The following is a 23,669-nucleotide window of genomic DNA, read 5'->3' as shown; positions in this document are numbered from 1 at the left end:
TTAAATGATCACCAATGACCTTTTAATCACCATGAAGGCAGGTTGCCCATCACGGCTGCTCAACAATTCCCAATCCCCCCAGCCCAGGAAAACCTGCACAGCAGCACTGCTTGTTGAGTTTATTTTAAAAATAACAATATTGCACTTTGGGGAAAAAAGGACTGAACTAGGTTTGGAACTCAAGAACAGTATTTATTCTTGAACATTCCCAATGAGTGCTTTGGTCTCAATCTCACTCTCACTCTCTCTCACACACACACCAACCCCCCCCCCCCAAAAAAAAACACCATTTGCAATCTACTAACTCAGCTTCACTTAATGGAAAAGCCTATTTTCAGGCAAACCCCTCTCCCTGCACCCGATTACAGCCTATACTTTGCTGCAAATGCTATTCTGAGGATGGGTAGAGAATGTATAAAAGGAGCTACTTCTTGGTTTTTGTATGGTTTATATTGTAAGAACTGTTAAGAAGAGCTGCTAAGAACTATAAAATCTGACTGACTGAAGCTACAGTTGCTTCTGAAATGCACATGATTTTTCTTTCATTTCACAGGCCAAGCCTTTCAAATATTTTAGTGGGTTTTTAAAAAATATCTTAAAATACAAAGAATATTCAAGAATTTTAAATATGCTCATATATACCTCCAAATTAAGTTTTACACCAAATTATAAATTCACATAAAGCTTACAAGAGCGTTTACAAGGAAGTGAATTATTGCCATTGTCCAGTTTAGCAAATCATAATAGTTTTTATATGCAGCATGTTTTCTTCAGTTTGTTGAACTGAGTATCTCATTAAATGTTGATATTAAAACTAACGAAGACACATATAAAAATTAAAGCTGAAGCCTGGAACTCTTGGACTGAATTTGTGTAATTCCTGGATTAAGGGAATTCTGCCACCGAATTTATATAGAAACTTTTCTGTACATCACATCTGATATTTTCCAAGTAGAGGCACACTACCAAGCATATTTGATGATTCGATCATGCTTGTGTCGAGGTCAGTCCAATAGAGTCTTTGATCTTCATAATCAATAGTGAGATCGTTGGCACGGCCCACTTTATCCACAAGAGTGATGCTGTTTGTTCCATCCATGTATGCCCGAACAATCTTTGGTTTGCCACCCCACTCTGTCCAATACATGTACCTGCAATTAAAAATCAGAACAAACAATAATTAGCTGCTTAAGCCATATCAAGACAATGTACCTAGACCTTTGTTTACTTCCAGGCATTTAAAAAGAAAACAACACAATGTATTGTGAGTTTTGTAATAACTGATTTTAGGTGCTTATTAACTAATGAATAACAATATTAACTGAACTATGCTGAACATTTAGACGATACATATTCTGTTTCAATGAGTATTTCAGAAATTTGAAGATTCCTATCAGCTTGAGTACACGAAATAGCATTCGGTATAGACACTAGTTATCACAATAATCCCAACAACGTTTTACAGAACCAACATTTGTGTAGGAGCATTCAACCTTTTGATTTCTAGAGAACTCAAGAGTTTGGAAGCAACTGGATGACACCTTGCGTATTTTACACCCTTGAGTCTAGAGCCATAAAGGACCAGCATTCTTGTGACTATATAAGCAGAAGTCAACCCAACCCAAACAAAATGATTTCCCTTGCGATTCTTTAGATCTTCCTTCATAACTTAAAAGCAAATTTCTCAGAAATTTCTGTTTATTTATGATATGATAACATTTTGTATCCTGCTTTTTACTTCCATGAAGAACTGTTAAAGCAGTCTGCATAAGAAAACCAACACTACATTTAGTATTGGTACTCTTTTCATAAATTATTCTCTCTGGAATTATTCTGGAGCCGGAAGATGGGAGGCTGTGGGAGAAGTCTATGGGTGGTCAGGGGCTGTGTAGCTGTCAAAACCATTTTGTGCATCCTGTTGGAATGGAAAATTCGCCCTTTCATTTTAAATAAGAAAAAAAAACAGGAACATGAGAACTTATGAACAGTCTGATGGAACAGGCCATTGGCCCATCTACTCCAGCATCCTGTTTTCACAGCTGCCAACCAGAAACCCATGAGAAGCCGACAAGCAGGACCTAAATATCACAGCACTCTCCCCAATGATTCCACCAACTGGTTTTCAGAAGCATACTGCTTCCAACCATGGAGGGAAAGTATAGCCATCATGGTATGAGACTTAAGATATCAGTGAGACACTTAACTGGAAGGCAGATGGACAACATCTTCACAAGCCAAGAAAAAAAATTAAGAATAATGTTTTTAGGACCATTTCATAACCTTAGGGGCATCTTCAACGAGCAATTTCCAACTCCTTGATAATACCAGCTTGTCTGAAAGACTCAAAATAGTCAGACAGGAACCACAACTTAATAGTTGCCATATTATAAATTGACAGGACATGTGTATTAGCTTTGGCCCCTAACCTCAACGTGTATAGTATAGCATTGCCTATTACTGTTACTATGCTTTGGGGGTGGGAGTGGGGGAATAAAGCTTCCTTACCCTTTAGATGGATCAAGAGCTAAAGACCTTGGGTTGTCCAAATCCTTCCACACCAGAACTTGTCGGTACAGCCCATCCAACCGCGCCACTTCAATTCTATTGGTCCCGGTATCTGCCCAATAAAGGTTCTTCCCCATCCAGTCTACAGCCATTCCTTCAGGGTAATCCAAGCCAAACTCAATCACATGCTCAATTGCACTTCCATTCATGAAAGCTCGGCTTATTGTCTACAAAACAATTTTGTTGAAATATTACAGGCATTCAGGAACACAAATGAAATTAAGTAATATCTCACTTACTCAAGTTATTATTGAAAGGAAAAATATGCACTGGAAAAAAATTCATGGCACCAAAGCAAAAAAACAACCCCACAACTATTTTAGAGACATTATCAGAACAATATTTGTGTTCATCTGCATGTTCTTGTAACACAATTTACAAACTATTTACACTTCCTGATTTCCACATATACATCAAACAGATTTATTAAGCTCACACCGGAGTCCTTAATATTTTTTTTTATTGCTTTTCATTACATTCACCCAAGTGTTATATTTTGTAAGACCTACAGGACAAATTTATTTATTATCAGACTACTGTTGTGGAGGAAGTGTACTGAAACTAGCTGCATACAAAACGAGATGTTATATTCAGATGCCATGAGTACCTTCAAACTAATATCTGTCCAATAGATTCTGTTGTCAGACACATCAAAGTCTAGCGCAGAAGCTTCCTTGACACCAGTAAGAGGAATGGCTACGTCGTTATTGTTTGTTTCAAGAGAAATCCTATGAATGGCTGCTCTGCTGGTGAAAACAAGAAAGGCTTCTGGAATGATGCAGGTCTTCATGTCACTCAGCAGCTCCAGTCCAATGGGACAGGCACATCTGCACTCCTGAGGGGTGAAGAAACACAGGTGGCTGCAGCCTCCATTGTTCTCGGCACATGGATTTGTTCCTGGAAAGGAAAACAGTTCTTTGAAGAAGAAAACTTGGCTAAGATAGAATGTCATGTACTCCATGGCTATAGACATTGGGGAGGGAGGGAAGGGAAGAAGGAGATGGGGGGGGAGCTCAAGAGTTTCTCCTTGTGCAACAGAATGTTCTCCCCATCCTCTACCCCATGGGCCCCCCTAAATCTATTCTTGGGGAGTGCCCCCAAACCCTCTAAAGGAGATATAATAATAATAATAATAATAATTTATTATTTGTACCCCGCCCATCTGGCTGGGTTTCCCCAGCCACTCTGGGCGGCTTCCATAAAAACCAGAAATACATTAAAATATCACAGATTAAAAACTTCCCTGAACAGGGCTGCCTTAAGATGTCTTCTGAATGTCAGGTAGTTATTTATCGCTTTGACATCTGATGGGAGGGCGTTCCACAAGGCGGGTGCCACTACCGAGAAGGCCCTCTGCCTGGTTCCCTGTAGCTTTGCTTCTCGTAATGAGGGAACCGCCAGAAGGCCCTCGGCGCTGGACCTCAGCGTCCGGGCAGAACGATGGGGGTGGAGACGCTCCTTCAGGTATACTGGGCTGAGGCCGTTTAGGGCTTTAAAGGTCAACACCAGCACTTTGAATTGTGCTCGGAAACGTACTGGGAGCCAATGTAGGCATGACATGGGAGGAGTAGAGGGATGAAATCCTCGGGCTGGTGCCAATACTTGCACTAGCCCAGTTAGTTGAAAACTGCCTCATGTGCCCAAAATGACCTCAAAACAGACTCTATCTCAACTCAATGGACTTGTCTTCTTAGGAGGAGTCTGTCTGAAGAAAGCTGCTTAAAAGATCATTCCCCACTTGTTTATTCATTCCTATTAGAGAGCTAGTTGAAATGTTCACCTCAGTCATGAAGCCATGAAATAACTAGGTGGCCTTAGGCAAGCCTCCACTCACAACATTGGAACAGTACTAACCTACATTACAGGGCTGGTGTATAGATTACCAAAGCCAGATGTGTAGCACTTCTGGCTATGAAAATAGCCCCCCCCAATATAAATGCTTACTATGTTATTCTGAATTGACGTTCCTGTCTACCCTGGCATGATGCAAACATTTGACTGTGTACAGAAAGGTCAGTGAAATGCCCCACATCATTCCTAGGATAGCTCAGTTGGAAGAGCATGAGACTCTTAATCTCAGTTGTTGTAGGCAAAATATTCCTGGTCCCCTCCAACTCTACAATTCTATGTTTGACCAATTTCAGCTTCCAATACAGATGGCAAATATGCTCCAGTTTCCATGTAGCCCTCAGCACTAAAGGTCTTTTACTACTTTGGCAAAATAGATCCCTCATACACCTTCCCCAGCAGCCCACTGTTATATTTAGTATCAAAATTATTTTTACTGCTGAGTTACATACACCAAAACTGATCCACTTTTTGAAGTGAAACAGATTCCAGGTCAACTGGAAAATCCTGAACACCCTGGAGACAAGAGTGTTAAGTTGCATTATCACAAGGCCAGGCTTGGAAACTGTCTTTCCTACAGCCAGCAAATATGACTCCAAAGCATACTCTGCCAACCTGTCAAAAATGGAGGGTGGGCCAGCTCTGGATCCAACCCAGTGGCCAAATCCAGTTCCCCACCCCTGACCTGTAAGGAAATGTCAACATAGGAAGCTGGGTAAGCGCTTGGGTTAGGCTTTGTGGAGGGGATAACAAAGTGAATAAAGAATAAAGAAGCTGTCAAGTGACTCCAGTAAGGGGGGAAATGCTAGCTTCACAAGTACAAGAATAGGGTGAAACATGAACTCAGTTAATAAGTAAAGACAGGAGGCAGGCTTTCACATAGGAGCAATATAGATCCTTCTATCTGCAGACATGAAGGGTAACAAATGGTTGCTCTTTTCAGACATCATAATTAAACTGAAAGCCTCTCTAGACATAAAAATAGGTCAAGAGAGCATAATAGAATCTGCTGCTAATGATGTGTGCCTTTTGCCACTAAGCCTAAAATGGGAAGGTATTACAAGTGGGTATGCTTTGTGGCCTATCCAGTGCATCTCTAAAAAGCACACTTGTTTCTCATTTGCAATGATGCACGACAAATTACTCATTTTGCACCATAAATATAAACATGGAAAAGTGTGGGGGGATTTATTGAACTTCCCCAAGATCAGCCCACACAATCTTTTTGGTCGTGGACTGGGCAGGAAGCTTCCTTCCCTTCACAATCATCTATGCATAACTTGCTAGTAGAGAGGATGGACAATAAGGTTTGAAAAGTGGAGTTGAGCAGGGTTGAAGGGAGCCTTTCAATGCTCGAAATTCCCAATATCAGCCACAAAAAATTATATAGGGAGCAAAAATTAATCAGCAGTTCTCTCTTCCCAGGCCCTCAATCTGCCATAGTCCAGTGGTATGATAATGCATGCATTTCCCCCTTTGCCACCAAGAAAATCCCTGGCAGCTTGGAAATAGCACACAAGTGAAAGCTGTTGGGCAGCCAAGGAAACATATTTGGGTGATGAACATACCTGCCACTTGCTTCCCATCAGCTAAGTGAAAGCCTCTGGAATGGGCTCAAAAATTATGGGGACCAGAAGTGTATTCACTCCCACACTTCACCCCCAAACTCACTGCAGGGGATGGGTTAGGCAGGATTCGCATAAATCTGACAGCTCTTGGGACAAAGAGGAGACTTCCCCAAGATCCCCTTGTCTGTTAAACAAGGAACTCACAGGATTTGACCAATGCAAGTTTGTCTTCCTACTTAACACATTAAGTATTCTTTAAATAGTGGCTTATTCTGCCAGTACAAGAAATTGGCTATTGCTTTTACTGCAAAAGTGATTATTATGGAACCCAGCACAAATCAACTGTACATTGTCTTCACTTACCAACAGCTTTAGTGACACTTGCCGCTTTAAGGCCCATCAGGTCTGGCAACTGATCGATGATTATGTCCCTACTTGCCCTTATTTTGTGAACTCTTTCAATGCTCCGCCTCTGCCAGTCTGTCCAGTAGATGTAGTCACCCAGCAAAGTAAATCCAAATATATGTGGAAGTTTATCTTCTATGAGAGTTTTCCTCATGGTTCCATCCATGTTTATTACCTGCAAAAGCACGAGAATATATAAAACAGTCCAATTGCAATAATTGTTTGATCACTCCTTAATAAGAATTGCCTTGTGGGATCAGACCAAGGTCTATCTAGTCCAGCTTTTGTGCTTTTAGTGGCAGTCAGTTGAATTCCTCTTGGAGCCATACAAATAGGTCAAGAAGGGAACTGCCTTTCTGTTTTCCCAAAGCATGTAGTTTTCATTGCAAAAACTAACTGGTGAGCAAGCAGCAGAACAAACAGGTGTCAGCAGAAGCAAGTGAGAATGGCTGACGGAGGCCTTTAGGTCAAACTCTGTGACTGCATCTGTATAACTGTTGGCAGAGCTTGTAACACATCCCTTGTGAGAAAATGGGTAAAACAGTACATTGTCTCTTTGACAGTTTCCCTCTTGCAACGCTGCTGTAGCTCTAGGCAGCTGGGCTGGAGAGGAAGACCTTGTCAGTGAAGGGGTGAGCAAGGAAAGGAGCCCGTTGCCAGGCAGAGTGACAATGGGCAGAAACATATGAGAAGTCACAAGGCAGCCTTTTAGCCGCATGAGCAGTTTTGTTTTTGAACTGCTTTTACATTGTGTCTCTGTAGACAGGTGGGCAGTGATGAAACTCAACTAGGAGTTGTTGTTTTTTAAGGGTATCAGATTTTGATATAACAAAAAACAACAGTATAAGCAGAGATTGACAAGCCAGCTTCAAACCATCATTTATGATCCTCCAGTTAGTGAGCCTAGTGAGTCAGGTTCTGATGAACCACAGTCAAGCTAAACAAACCATGATTTAGTGTCAACCCTAAACCAGGTCTTTTATTTACAGTGGTACCTCGGGTTACATACGCTTCAGGTTACAGACTCCGCTAACCCAGAAATAGTACCTCGGGTTAAGAACTTTGCTTCAGGATGAGAACAGAAATCGTGCTCTGGCGGCGCAGCGGCAGCAGGAGGCCCTATTAGCTAAAGTGGTGCTTCAGGTTAAGAACAGTTTCAGGTTAAGAACGGACCTCCGAAACGAATTAAGTAGTTAACCCGAGGTACCACTGTATTAGTTTTCTTACATTTTCCACATTTCTTCAATAATGCAATCTAAGGCGATATCCATGTGGTTTCCAGGTGGTTCCCCTTCCAGGCACTGACCTGCTCGCCTTCAGCAAGGCGGCAGTCTCATGTGCCTTCAGGCCACACTTTGAACCAATTACCTGGAAGTTCTTAAGGTATACAAAACTCCTCTTGAATCTTAGCATTCTTTGGTTCATGTTTACTATTGAAGCATTATGCCTCATGTTTCAAAATCAATCACTATGTACATCTATGCCTAAACAAAATCCCTGCATAATAACTGTTTATATCCAGCAATTTACAGCTAGTGATGACAAGTGAGGGGAGGAGCTATAGTTTGTTAGTATGAATTATTGTGCTTTCATATTGTAAACCACCTGTCACTGACTGGGGCAGCCAAAGATATTTCTGTGGCATCGTCTGTATGTAACACAAGGCATTAATGAGCGAGCATGCTGGTGCAGTTAGATAATTAACAGTGCTTGCTCTCTCCCACCCACCCCACCCCCAGCATCCTGCCTTGCTAGCGGGATCCAAACCATGGTTTGGCTTAGCATTATGTGAAAACCTGGGCTCATGGTTTGTCACCTACAAGCAATAGGCCAAGAACAAACTTTGGTTACAGCTCATGATTTGTGTGAGGCAAACCATGAGTTCTGGTTCACAAGCAACAATAAGCCAAACCATGGTTTAGCATTGCAGCAAGAGCAGAGAGGGAGCAAATTGTTGACACTTTTCTAACTATCCACCAGCACATTTACTCTTTTACTTTAAGACTTTTAAGCCATAGTCTGGCTTAGCGTTGTGTGTGAACAAGGCTTTTATCTGCTTCAGATCCTGCCTGGAATAAAACTGAATTTGATTTATATAACTAGCATTTGCAGGTTTTGCTTTTTTCTAGCCGCATTATCAAATCTCTTTCTGTGACATGTGGATAAAATCTTATTTTGAATGGTGGTGTTAATTTACGTCCCAAACCTACTGTTTTTACGCTTACTGTGTTAGAGCATATGATCCTAATGTAATCCACATTGCAAAAATTGCCTTGAAATCAAGTAGTTAGTTCAGACTTGAATTACAACTCTTTCCGAAAGTGCAATCTACTGTTTTAAAACACTTTGGATTTTTAAATTTCCCTTAAAATAGAATCTTGAAAACCTTACCAAATTTACTCAAACAAGTTCCATCAATTGCAGTGGCACAATCTTTTGTTGCAAGATCACACTGATTTATAGCAGCCTTCCCCAATCTGGTGCCCTTCAGATACTTTAGACTCCCTTCGTTCTTGCTGGCTAAAGCAAATAAGAGCTGTGCTCTCAAACACCTGGAGGGCACTAGGCTGAGGAAGGCTGGTCCCACCAAATGAGGTGGAGTGTTATATTTTTCATCCTCCAATTATATCTGTGGATTAAATAATGCAGAACCGCCGCTGTAGACAGCTAGTCTGGAGTATCTTTTGGGGAAGTAAACTTATTGAATGTAAATCTGCAAAACTGTCAGGTTTTCAAAAGCCACATAAACCAGGTGCTTATGAAATGCCACAGCACAGTCTCCACAAGTGGGCTGTGAACCTGAACAAGTCCATGCTACTATTAGACCCAGCGGTAACTCTCTCCTTACAACCTCCCTGCTGCACTATCTAGGAAGTATCAGAAGCAGAGTTCTTATGGACACATTCATACCCTATAGGCACTCTATAATAAAGTTTGATATTTATCTGCAGTTCAGCCAACTGCTCCTGCCAATGCTCAGGCCCCTTGGCCAAAATTAAATTTCATTTGAATGTTCATTTGAAGTTCAAACACAAAGTATGACCCCCCATTGTTCTACCAAGCCTTTCATACATGGATTCTCAGGATGGAGGGGAGTGGGGGGGGGAGAGAGTAGCATATCTACCCCCACTATTTACACTCCTCTCTTGTGCCCTGTAAATTCCTACTCAATGTGGTCTCCAGCACATATGGAATGCATTGTGAACAGATAATTCACCAGCTGTGATGGCAACTGTGAACCACAACATTGTTATAAAACAAGAAACTTCAATCCCCGTTTCTGTGTAATTATGCTAATAAGCCGCAAACATAACCATAACAAATATCTACTATGCACACTTCCTTTTGCCTGAGATAATTAGTTGAAGGGAAACCTTTAACAACACAGAAAGCTTCACTAAAATTTTTGACAAGTGAGGCGCACTTAGTCTGCCGCAACTTAAACACACCCTTAAACTAAGCAATTCTTTTAGGATTGGCTTCTCAGATATTCCAAATGAGATCCAGCAGACTTTTCCAAATCAAACCCCAATTTATAATAGAGGTTTCCCCTCTGTCAAACTATTTTAATATCTGCAGCATGTTCAGTGATGTGTGGCTTAGCTTTTCTCTGCATCACCCAAGGGTCACGCTTGCAAGCATGATGTAGTCTTAGGATTGGCTACACAACAGTTATGCATTATCTTTTTGTCTAGCAAACAGCTTTTTTTTTAAAAAAAGCACAACCCATGAAAGATCACAACCTAAAGACAATTATTCCCTCTAAAGGCTCAATGGACTTAGCAGCAAAAATCGAAAGGGGATAGCTGCTGAATAGAAAGGAACAATCCTGGAAAGTTATAATGAATCCAATGTCCACAGCTTATTCACACGTTTTATTTTACAAACGAATGTGATTCTGACTTCGCACCAAGGCTGAAATACATTCCATTCCTTCATTGCTTAGTCTTGTTCTATTTTATTGTTGGCTGAGATTCCAATTTACACTCAGAAAAGAATATAACTCCAAAGAAAGAATATAATTTAAGGGCATTGTGCACCATGTCTATCCAGACACATGCAGAATTTCTGCCTCTAAAGATGCTACATTTGCTCTCCTACTTGTTAGCACTGCAGATTAGCTATATGTTCTTGTGACACAATCGGAAACTTGAGTTGTTCGCCTAGACCTGCAATGACCATAAATCCCAGTTCTGTTAAACCACTGCGTTCACAAGTATGGGTCAGCACCCATAAATTATAGTGCAACTCTTGTAAAAAAAAAAAAAAAGGCAAGAAAAGTTTCATATGACTAACAATGATTCATATATGCTGCTTTTTCTCCTTTATAATTTGGTGAAAGTTACCAAATTCATTTAACAGCATATCAATTTGCTTATTCAAAGAGCCCCAATGTTCCTCTAAGGAGAAAGTTTGAGGAAAAGATGAATGAAATAAATGGGGTGGGGGAGGGAAGAAAAGAGAGAGAAACAACATCCACCAACCAGGTATTTTTCTGGGCTGAGGTCCAATATGGCAGGCTGCAAAGTAATTTTGCAAAAATATAAACAAAATGACTCAATATCTATTCCAATAAAGGACCAATAAATATGCTTGCCTCAGGCTAGCTAGCAACTAAAGACAAATAAAATTATGGACAATAGGCAACATTTTGGATATCTTCTACCTGTTAATTTCAAAAGTCATGTCCTAGTCTACACTATTAATGGGTCATCATTTTCACATGCACCTTTGGGCTTGATGCAGGTCAGCCTTTCTGCTTCTCAGGATTCCTTTTGCTCCCTCCTAGGTGTCATTAGTCTGATCCAGGCTAAAGCCATGCAAAACATTTTAATAAAGCCAAATGTGATTAGAAAAAAGAGAGCAGCTGCCCAGTAAAAGGGAAAGATAATGGAAGCTTCTATGCTACAATGAGCTCTAAAACTGAAGTTGTGACATGTTGCATTCAAAATATAGCTTTTCAATACAAACCAAGGGCATGTTGAGACATCACATCACCCCTGTGATTCTACTTCAGGTTAAATCAAGAGTGAGCTTTGGGCTTTTTCGGGGGGGGGGGGATGCAACATACTCTTGCATCCTTTCCATTTTTAGAAGGCGTGCAGTGTCATGCTTATGAACACTGGGAGAGCAATCCCGACTAAAGTAGGTGTGTGCTTTTTTTCTTCAAAAAAGGGGGACAATAGTCTCTATTTTCCCAATAGTAGTAGTTTTGAAAGACATTCCTTACCTAATGCATATATAATTCTTTATGTGCATGTTCAAAGACACTCAAATATTTACACTATTTAAACCATGAAACTAAGAAGTTTTTTGTTTTACCTGAACTGGATCATAGCCTCAACTCAGACATGGTTCAATTAAACTCTATAATTTCAGATCTTCTATTACACCAATAATTCACTGTATATCTTTCTTTGCTCTTCAAATAGCTTTTACAGGTGTCCAACCTATACCAATTTCTTTTACTCGTTCTGGAGGGCAGGGAACCCAGAGTGTAAATTCACCGTGAAATATGGAAGTCTACCAAACACACATGGCTTTCTGTTTTCATAAACTCCCAAAGCCAAGCATCAGGCAATACAATGGGTAGCATGGATTAGTAGCTGTTATGTCATGTCCGAGACAACTGTAACATAAAAGATGTATACCAACACCCTTCTCTGGTAGTTGCCTTCCTTCACTGTCTCATCAATAAGGATGATATCGTTTTTAGAAAGCAAATACCTGTCCCTAAGTAGTGTTTCCCCTGCATTACAAAACAAGAGCATAGCAAGTTAAAAGCAGATTTTGCACACAAACACTCTCTAAGGCTCCCACTGACAAAACCAAAGCAAGGCACACTGATTGTGTCTGGCTGGAATTTCATGACATACGGAATGATTAGAGATAGGCTCAATTACACATCCCATTCTTTCCCCCTACCCCCAGGCAACGCAAGCGTCTATTAATACCTAACAAGATTCTGCAAACTGTGCTCCGTTGACTAATTAAAGATCAATGCATGTTACTCTCCCCACCTTGAATTAATACGCATCAGGGACTTTCATTGCCGATAGCTACACATGTACAATTCTGTTTGCCAAAAATTTGGAGAGATATTAAGTAATGGCCTCATTTAAACTCGAGGCCTACAGCTCATAAATATGGAAGCATCCATTTGTGTTTTAACCTATGTAATGAATATCGTAAGATCACACCTGTAGATATACACATATGTTTGTGTATCCATTCAAGAGAAGATTTAATTTAGTTTTTTTAAAATGAGCTTGGCTCTAATGGTGCACTTTCCAAGAAAGAAAATATACATCTGCTTACACAAGGGGGCAAGTCACCAGTTCAAATATTGTTTTGGAGGATCCCTTGGGCCTTAGGAACAACTTATGGGCAGTGCAGGAATGTCTTCCGCAGCAGGAATGTCTTCCTACAGCAGGAATGTCTTCCGCAACCAAAAGTACACTTGCCAGTTGTAAAATTTAACCCATTGCTTTAAAGGTATTTCCAAAGCAATGCAATGATCCATTATAATGGAAAAGAAAATTAAATGCTCATGCAGCTTAATCATTCAAGCCTTAGACTTCCCTCAATCTCATCTACCCAAGCAAGCCAGTCATCCTCGATCTATTCTGTAGTTAGGAAAGCGTACCTCAAGGACTGAACCAACCCAGGCCCTGCAATGATCACCTGAGGCCCTTCTTTGTGTGCCCCCTCCACGAGAAATCCAGAGGGTGGCAACACAAGAACGGGCCTTTTCTCTGGTGGCTCCCTGCTAGTGGAATGCTCTCCCCAGGGAGGCTCGTCTGGCATCTTTCTTACATATCTTTACATACCAGGCAAAAACATTCCTCTTCTCCCAGGCCTTTGGTGAATTAGACAAGCTATGGCCTTTTAAACTGGAGTGGGGGGTAATTGTTTTTGTTTGTTATAGAAAGTGAAATAAATAAATAAATAAATAAATAAATAATAATAATAATAATAATAATAATAATAATAATAATAATGCAGATGATTCTGTGTCCAAGACTTATTTGGAACTAGTTAATCAGACAAAGGTACACACATCAGAAATAACTTTAAAATAGTACAAATAAAGCCCTCTGTTGTGAATCATAACTGTGATGAGAAACATTCAGATAATTATACGAAGCCACCTTATACGGTGTCAGACCATTCGCCTGCTTGGCTCAGCATCATCAGCCCTCCAGGGTTTCAGGCAGAAATCTCTCCCGGCACCACCAGGAGATAACAGGGACCGAACCTGGACCTTCCCACATGCTCATCAGGGGCTCTAGCTCTGAGCTATAGAGAGAAATTATATGGAACTGACTGGCCAAATATACTGCTGCTGCTGCTAAGAGATGCTACTGGTGCTGCCACCGCATGAACTGGACCAAGTTAATCCTCAATAAAAGAAACGTCCCTGAATTCAAATTCCAGTTATTATTTGAATTCTATACAAGTGTTCTGCATGCTGAAAACACTCCTCTTTCCTTTTGATACCTGACAGGTATTTCAGGACCGATCCTATTAGTGTGGCTGTAATTTGTTTTAAACGTGTTTTAATATTGTGGGACGCGGGTGGCGCTGTGGGTAAAGCCTCAGCGCCTAGGACTTGCCGATCGCATGGTCGGCGGTTCGAATCCCCGCGGCGGGGTGCGCTCCCGTCGTTTGGTCCCAGCGCCTGCCAACCTAGCAGTTCGAAAGCACCTCCGGGTGCAAGTAGATAAATAGGGACCGCTTACCAGCGGGGAGGTAAACGACGTTCCGTGTGCTGCGCTGGCTCGCCAGATGCAGCTTGTCACGCTGGCCACGTGACCCGGAAGTGTCTGCGGACAGCGCTGGCTCCCGGCCTACAGAGTGAGATGAGCGCACAACCCTAGAGTCTGGCAAGACTGGCCCAAACGGGCAGGGGTACCTTTACCTTTACCTTTAATATTGTATTTTTTAATTGCCATAATGCGCTGTGGAACCTTATAGTGAAGGGTGAGTAAGAAATTGTAGTGGTAGTAATAGTTACTCTTGGCCATACCTACCCAACCCATTTCCAATCGGTTTCCAGGTGCAGCTGCTTTTTACAATGGGGCCTGTAACCTGCAGGGTTAATAGCTGGGAGAAGTCAAGCAACAGCAGAAAAGGCAGTTGTTGTTGCTGCTGGATGGTTTAAAAAACAATAATGTATGAGCATACCCTAAAACAGGCATCCCCAAACTTGGCCCCCCAGATGTTTTGGGACTACAATTCCAATCATCCCTGACCACTGGTCCTATTAGCGAGGGATGATGGGAGTTGTAGTCCCAAAACATCTGGAGGGCCAAGTTTGGGGATGCCTGCCATAAAACAACAAACAGGAGGTGGGGTCAATTAGATTTGTCAAAGAAAACCCTAAAACAGATTCTAAAAATTAATGTTTATTATGATAGTAGAAACGTACGTACTTGTGTTTTGTATCAACTGGAAGTCTCCATACAATTGCAATGTTTGTTTTATATCCAAAAAGTAGAAATCTGTGTGGCTTGTACTGTCCACCTATGAGTTACATTAAAACACTCAATACAGGAATAACAAATGTGGATACAAATGCCTAAGTGATCTATAGGGGATTAAGTTAATAAATTAGGCAGCGGTTTCATTGAGTATGGGAATGAAGTAACTGTTGAGGAATACCCCTGAAGAGAATTTCTCTAAGTATGTGTTTTAGGCTTTTATTGGTTGCATGTCTTTTAATTAAATTTAAGTTGCTTTGGGTCACTTTTGTGAGGAAAGCAACCAACAAATAGAATTAAATAATGATACAAATAAATAAATAATTGCAGGGTTTGGGCTAGATGGCCGTTGGGGTCCCTTTCAACTCTACAATTCCATAATTCTATGAAATAAATGTCATTTGGGAGTTTCTTTGGGAGTTAACTAGACCAAGTTAATCCTGAATAAAAGAAGTGTCCCTTAATTCTGATTCTAGTTATTATTGAATTCTACATAAGTCTTCTGTTCTTTATATTCACAGAATTGCTCAATCCTGTTCCAGTATACCTTCAGGGCAGGCAACAGTCGGTCTAAATATATGACAGACTAACAACATGCAAAAGTCATACAGCTAATACATGCACACCTATATCCCTAACCCCTGAAATGTACATCCACTGAGCATGGAAGAGGACACGGAAGAATCATAGAGTTGGAAGGAACCCTGGGAGTCATCTAGTCTAACCTCTGGCCATGCACAAATCTCAACTAAAGCATCCAAGACAGATAGATAGCCATCCAACCTCTGCTTAACAACGCCCAATAAAAGAGAGTCTACCACCTCCTGAGGGAGTGCGTTCCACTGTGGAACAGCTCTTACCACCAGAAATTCTTCCTGTTTAGTTGGAATCTACTTTCTTGTAACTTGAATCCATTGGTTTGGGTCCTAGAAAACAAACATGCTCCATCTTCCATGTGACAGCCCTTTAGATATTTGAAGACAGATATCATATCTCCTCTTAATCTCCTCTTTCTGAGGCTAAACACACCCAACTCCCTCCAGTGTTCCTCATAAGGCTTGATTTCCAGACCCTTTATCATCTTGAAGCAAAGGTCTCTGTCATCCTTGCTATTTTCAAACATGGTACCTACATGCAAACATGCCAGGCAGGAATAATGGGAAAGGAGAGCCTAGGAGGGATTTCCTACGTACAAAGGACAGCCCTCAGATATTAAGGAAAATATTATTATTATTATTATTATTATTATTATTATTATTATTATTATCACCATCCATTTATTTACCTCTAAATGCAGCAAAATTAAAAACACAAAGGTTACATCAATATACAGAACATCAATACAAATACAGTAATTAATTATAACATACAGAAGACAGGGCTTAGCTTTAACAAAAGCCTGGGGGGAAATGTGTCTCTTAAAAGATTAAGGTAATAGATGGCAACGGCAGAGGCAGCACCATACTGAGCAGTGTTATTTACCAGCAGCCGCCGCTCGGGTGAACAGACAGAAATAAGGAAAAGGATTCTGAACTTTTAACAGCTGGGCATAAAGCCAAGCAGGAATCGAGAAGAGGAACTTCTTGCTACCACCACCAGCCAATCCCGTTTGGTTTGGAGCAAGCAAGCAAAGAGGATGATGCCACATGTGCACATGCCCTCCTGCTGCTAGCAAAATGCTGGCAGCGGAGAGCAGCACACAGGGACATGCACACATCTGGCGCCTGGCAGCTAGGCTGAAAGGGGAGTAAGTGGCAAGCTGCTTGCCTCCATTCAGCCTGAGGCCCAAAGAGGGGGAACGCTGCCTTAGCCAGGCCAGACTATTTGATGTTCTTGCCCAGCGCAGTCTACTCTGGCTGACAGTAGCTTTCCAGGGTCTCAGGCAGAGGTTTTTCCCACTATCAGCTACCTGATGCTTTTATAATAAGATATATATATGGAGATGCCATATACTGAAAATGCTCTGCCACTTTGCTATGCTCCCCCCCCCCCAATTGACTGCATTAGATTGTGCCTTAATTTGAAAACTGGTGATATCAAACTATGTCCTATTAGGAGTACACACATTGAAATCAATGGTCTTAATTCCATTGATTTCAAAAGGGGCTACTCTGAGTATAACCAATGTCGGCTCACTCACACCATCTTCCATACCGCTTCAAATGGTGAACAAGGCTATGAAAAATCAAATTACACTACAATGGTCAAAAGCATGAAGGGTTACTAGGTTTGCATATAACAGCAAGGGCAGAAAAGCTGTCTCCGGTCATGTGTTCCTTGTTACTATGGCTATTTGTTGTTGTTATTATTAACGTTTTAGTAAAAGCTTTTGATTTTCTATACTTGGAACATTCATTTGTGAGACCCCTCCCTTATTATAAAGTTAATAATTAAAATGCATGACATGATGCAGGAGTAACAGGACCCAGCTTCCACCCCACCCATGAGATAAGCTGCAGGAGACGATTGTACCTTTGCTTAACCCCCCTCACACCCACACCCACAAATGAATTATTGGTATCTTAAGATCCCAACACAGTGATGAAAACAAGGAAATGTGACTGAAAGATTGTGAACTCAAGATGCACCTACAAAAAGTAGTTCTATATTGCTTGTTTTCTGCAAAGTCTGCTTCCTCCTCCTCCTCAAAGGCCGCTACATGCAGCCTCCGACCAAATTTTGCAGCGCCTCTGCGCTCACCCCATACCCCCCCCCCCAGCTTCCATTTCCAACTGCTTTAAAAGTTTGTTCAGCTCTCTCTTTTTTTGGAGTCCAAGATGGAGCAGAAAAAATACCCCTGTAATCCAACAGACCCCTGAAGTTTCTTGTCATGGGTTTTTTGCTGTGCAGTCAGCGACAGTTTTGTTTTTATGTTACAAAAATAGGGGAGAACCTACTCCAGGGCTCTTGAAGTAGTACTGACCACATAAACATGTACTTTGTGGCACACGTAAATTCTAAGGTTTTACACACTCTATTTTCAGAAGTTGCTATGGGCAGAGTGGACCCCAGTTAAGTTTTTGGTTGTTTCACTTTCTACATTCATTTTGATCGGAGTAATTTGGGCCACCCCTAGCTTATCAAGTTTAAATGCAATTATAAGAAATATATGTTGAAGGGTGAGAAATGAAACACCACAGGAAAGCTGACCCAAATGACTGTTGGGAGACCTGGACATCCATAAGTCTGTGTTATGTTTTAACAAGATTCATAATATCTGGCCTTGTTATTGCTACAGTGGAAGACCACTGGCAGTTAAGCTTTGGTCAAATCCATTTCTCCAGCCTTCTTCCTAGCCCACATCTTACTATAGCAGCAGTAAGTAAAGCTAGAGATAAATCTTATCCTAGATAACAGCCACAGAAAGAGAGAAGTCTGATGCATGTTCACATTTACAGAAGTTAGCTGAGAATCTTTCTCCGATATGGCAATATGGAAAGCAATTAGGGTGCACATGGCACCAAGTAATAAAAAGTCTCACACTGAAAGGTGAATATATTGAGCAATAGCAGGATTTTTTTTAAAGAGGAGTCTTTAGTTGGCCATAGTAGGTGACAACATCATTTTGTTTTAAAGTGGTGTCAATAGCGTAGGGGCTATAACACTTTTGGAAGAGATTAAAACACACGCAATATACTTTTATCTTACAGCATTTCACTAATATATTTATGAGTGTTAAGAATTCAGCATGGAAATTTGGGTGTTAGCACAAGGAAATCTTTCATAATGATTTCACAATAGCAATTAAATACTTGAACTTCAAAATGCAAGTCATAGTCCTAAACAGCAATATACTGGAAGGCTGAACAAGCAAACAAAGCAGTGAGAATTAGATTCAAAGATAGTGATTAGTGCTGAAATGAAATAATGAGTACTTAGGCGGACTTGGGGTAAGAAAATTTGCATACCAAGTTCTTATGCAGCTAGACTTCCTTTGTAAATCTCCATCTTTGGTTTTCACCAAGTGACAGACAATTACTAGAGGACCTGGTAATGGGAACTATTCTAACAGTAGCAGTCATGACACTGGCTGTAATCTTGCATGCATTTAGTCCGATTAAATCCCACTGATTTTCAAGGCTACACAAGGATGTGTGTATCATTGCAGCTAAACACATAGTCCGTCATCCTCTAAAATATTACAATTTGATGCAATTAGGAAACAAGTCCAGTCAACAACTACAAGGTCAGTTCAAAATCCAAGCAGCATCACAGCTGTATAATCCTCTAACATGCTGAAACTATTTGTCAGTACCTAAACATGCTTAGACCAGTTTTATACATTTAATATATATTTTTGCAGAAGCTAGCATTAGATAACAACCAATCAATGGTAGCATACTTTAAAAGTTCAGAAATTTCAGCAATAGAAAATTTTCTAGTTATACGTAGGACCTCAATCAACATTTAAGCAACCATGTTATGATGTTGTATTATAAGGAAATTAAACATCTCCAGAAGAGATTTAAAAAGGCAAATGGCCATTACGGGGGGAGGGGGGAATCTAGCCACTGTAAACAGAATGAACAACTGAATGGAAAATTTACATGTATGAATGGATGATAGACGACATTTTCCAAAAAAAACCTTGTAAAATTGTGGTAAATGATGAACAAAGTCTGCAGAGACAAAGCAAGATGAAAACTGACAATGGATTCAACGTCTTCAATAGTTCTCAACAGGCTCCCAAGGGAAAGTTAGAAAGGGAAAAGGCAGCAGGGCTACCTATAGGAGCTGCCATGCAAAAGGGCAGCAGGGGGCCACCTTAGGTGAAGGAAGTCTTACAATAAAAGGTGACAAGCAAAACATATGGAGCATTACACTGAAATCAGCATGCAGACATACGAACGACTGCAATCATAAAAGCCAAGAGGCAACCAATATTAAGTGGAAAGACATGGGGCATTATATTGTTTGCCTATGCCAATGTTCAACTGGGGTGTGTGTGTTAAAAACAACTTAAGCCACCTAGAGGTTTCTTATGGTTCAGCCACATGAGTAATCAATCATCTTTAAGTTTTAACTATTTTCCGTCATTTCCTCATGCAAGCTGAAGTATGGCCATTTCCCAGTTCTAGATTAATTCAGCATACAAAATTAAGACAGGCCTCAAATAATTGTTTCCTATTGCTTTTTATTCAAAAATAAGGCTGAAGTTTAAATACAATAGGTAGTTTTCAATAGGTTAATGCTGTAAGCTTTCATAATAAGAAATGCCTCAACTAAAAACCAAGACCAGGATGCAAATCTATCCTCGGTAAATTTGCATATACAATCACAGAAAGAAATGAAAAGATACCTAGAAGCTAAAACAAAATGACTTAACAGGGAGGTGATTTAAATTTCATATGTTAATTTTGCAGAAAGCTTCCAACTTAGGTGTGAATTCCTCTTCTCACAACTCAAACAATTGTGGTGTAAGACAGTTTTTAAAATTGCCTGCTCAGGCGGATGATTTATTGACCACTTTCACCACTTTCACGCTTGTAGCCCCATCAAAGCCAGTAGAACTATACCAGTCAATGAGCAACTCCCCTCCCGGCATCTCCTGGTTTCTTTAGAAAAACCTAAAAGGGGAGGAGAAAGTACTCTGAAACTGTATTTGCATAAGTGCACAACACAGGGGATTTCTGAGCATTCATATCGGCTAAATCAACCAAACAAATTGCCTGAAGAACTGCAACAGTAAGCTATTGGAGTTCTTATGTCGGCAACTTCAGAAGTCCATCGGGAGAATAAAATCTTTTATAATAATAATAATAAAAATCAATCACGATTCTTGTTCTGTCTCTCAAAACCTGGGAAAGAAAACCTGTGCACCACTAATTTAGCCTTCTTACTAAAAAATGAATACAAGATAAAAAGGAGCCGACAGCTGGAAGAGAGCCAATAGAAAGCTTTCAGCAGCAAAATGCAAAGAGAACTGTTTGTTCTGTATTCAGAATTTTACATGGAACTCCACAGATGAGATGGCATATCTGGCTACAGGTCCAAGAATACACATTTATTACACAGAGAATGCTGTTGTTAAAAATAAATTGGAGATTAATGCCTTCTAACCAGAAGTGCATGAAGAAGAATTCCTGAGCAATTCAATTCCCACAAGGAAAGAACAAAGTTTTCTTTCAAAAGTCACCTTTTACTGGGAAGGGTGCTCCTTTACAGGGAGCCCCAAGTTGAGAAATAGACAGCTCCTGGCTTTCTATTTATAGTCATTCAGGCAGTGAATAGTTTCATTCCAAATGCCACAAGGCATACATGCAACCTTTTATTCCAGGGGCCTGATTTGTGTTTCATTTCATAAAGTCCAGGGCTAGGAAGACAAAAAGAATTTTTAACAAGTGTGCAACAGAAACTTAGGAAGGGGGTGTGTGTGTTCAGCTTCTTTATTAGACTAAACTAGATTCTCAGACGCTGGTATGAGGGGTTGGGGGGGCAGAACTCAGAAACTTTCCTATACAGTTTTGCTTTTTAAAAGAAATGTAGCTCTAGAACTGCATGGGCTTTTTTTGCTCATTAACCATGAATACTAGTGCCCTGCAATTTAAGCAAATGGGGGGGGGGAAGAGGGGGGTGACACAAGGAAAAGGAACAGAGGGGTGCAAGCATTTCAATTAGCTGGCTTTGAAGGACCCTTCTGAATGAGAAAGACAGAACACACTTGTCAAATGCAAGTTCAAGTGAAAGGCACTTCTGCCAATGAAGTGCGCAGATGGCTGTGGGGGTTCCGCTAAACCTTCGCTGGGCCCCCATTATGTCTTCATTGCTCACAAAAAAAGGCAAGGGTCACCTACAGTTTAGAATAAGTTAGCTTCCTTTCCCACAGGATGACTCGAGTCAAAGTGGTGAGGAAAGTCTTCCCTTTTTGAGTGACTGCTGTCTCATCAAGGCACTAAACACTTATATAAAAAAGCTGAAGAAATGCATTTTTTAAAAAAATCTTCCCACAACTGCAGATACCAGATAGATGGAATCTGGCTGAGCATTTCTATTAAGGGGGAATGCAGAGGGATTCTGGTCAGCTAACACTATTTTCAGGATGTTGTTCAGCAGGCTTCTCCCTCCATAGGTTCATAGAACACAGAGTTCAAAACCACGTACAACTTGGAATAAGTGGACATTCAATTTCTATTACATATTTGGCCGTAGGAAAGAGCATGACACCTTAGCTCAAGATTGGGGGGGGGCTGTTTGTTTGTGTGTGTGTGTGTGTGTGTGTGTGAGAGAGAGAGAGAGAGAGAGAGAGAGAGAGAGAGACAGACAGACAGACAGACAGACAGACAGACAGACAGACAGACTCTTGTATAAGCCAACTCTGTCCTGCAAACTTCTGAAAAGAAAAGCAGCTATAGCTTGGCATGTTCTGTGTGTGTTGATAAATTATAATGGAAATAAAGTTGAAAAAGCATCACAGGAATCTTACACCAGTACAATGCATAAGTTTCCCTGCAAGTGATCACAGGGCAGAAATGAATGACAAGTAATTATATGGCTGCATGCAAAATTACATTCTTTTGGATACCATTTGAACTAATTCCCACTGTAGTGAGAGAGCAGCACTTTTTTTGGGGGGGGGGGGAGTATGATTCATGTTAGGACGGTATGAATTGACCTATAAACCGATAAGACTTCTCCTGTTCAGTTTAGTTATCGGCAAAGAGTAGCTAGAGTCTGTTCCAGACTGGTCCTGAGCCACTCTCATTACTACTTCTGCTAAAATTAAAAGCTGCATCACCACTGCTGTGCTGCCACAACCCCAGCTGCATGCAGGGCAGACATTACTTGTTGCTTCAAATGCTATTGCCTTGGACCCAAAGTTAATGAAAATCACAGAAGGAAAGTTTTTCATCTCCTTGCTTCCACTGCAGCCACCTGTGGCCATAAAAAAAGCCTTATCGGGGTTGTGAGGGCAACTCCTGAGCAATGTGGGATGGGGTGCAGGGGAAAGCAAGAGAAAGGAAATCTGTGAACTTCCTTAACAACTCACATTAGGATCCAAGCCATTGTCTTAATGGTGGGCAGGGCAGCAGATGTTTGCTGCTGCTTGTTGCTATTGGTTGCCCAGGCCAATGGTACTTATGATCAAAATCTAGAGGATCAGGAGATCCTCCAGAGAAGCACATGATATGACATAGGAGCCACAGCTGAAAGGAGAGCATTGGAGACAAGCATCCCATGCAAGTTTATGTTGTGAATAATCTTGAGGGAGTTATTTTGGACTGGAGGAGAAGATGATGTAAAAGTAAAAGGAAACAAAATAAAATGTACAGAAATAAATAAAATGGTCAGAGCTTCTGCACACAAAAGTGATGTTGTGGGCCAAGTACTGTAATGGCTATGCCTTGGGTTTCTTTTTTAGAAGAATAAGGCATGGGCAAATTGTATAGGAAGTGGTTGAAAGTTAGCATTCTCTTTCACCCACCGGAAGTAAACTATTAGTTGTTATCCAAGTTTCAGATTTGTGTGTAGTTATACTGTTGCAGTCGACAGTGGCCCTTTAGTTGTTTCCTCGGGGTCAGTCAACTCGGTAGGGCTCATGGTGATCAATGCCTATTTCTCCTTCAACTGTGGGAAGGCAGTTGCTTTACTTCTGACACAGCCTTCTCAGTGGTCAAAGGTCAGATTCCTCCTATTCAGAGCTCCCAATGGTTTCCTCCTCCCTGTCCCATTTTTTGAAATAAAAGTTCATTTGGGCATCGAATGAAGAAAGCACAATTAATTTTAAGCACAACTCTGCAACTTTTCTTTAACTTTTAAAAAGCTTGACTAACTATGAATAGTATTGTGAGAACTAAAGTGA

The 23,669-nt window shown here is 40.8% G+C and overlaps 1 protein-coding gene across 1 annotated transcript in view; it reads right to left on the bottom strand.

The window, feature by feature from the left end:
- LRP5 (LDL receptor related protein 5) overlaps positions 1-23,669 on the bottom strand; it is a 121,956-nt gene that overhangs the window by 27,894 nt on the left and 70,393 nt on the right. The window contains exons 8-11 of the mRNA XM_081843583.1: positions 6,345-6,561; positions 3,173-3,462; positions 2,506-2,732; positions 967-1,151 (exon numbers count right to left, since the gene is read on the bottom strand). Coding sequence (XP_081699709.1) covers positions 967-1,151; positions 2,506-2,732; positions 3,173-3,462; positions 6,345-6,561 — 919 coding nt within the window. The remainder of the gene's footprint in view (positions 1-966; positions 1,152-2,505; positions 2,733-3,172; positions 3,463-6,344; positions 6,562-23,669) is intronic.

The sequence above is a fragment of the Podarcis erhardii genome, assembly GCF_964252035.2.
Source record: "Podarcis erhardii genome assembly, chromosome: 1".
Classification (NCBI taxonomy): domain Eukaryota; kingdom Metazoa; phylum Chordata; class Lepidosauria; order Squamata; family Lacertidae; genus Podarcis; species Podarcis erhardii.
Note: the sequence above shows the minus strand (reverse complement) of the source record. Positions and strands in the feature narration are given on the sequence as shown.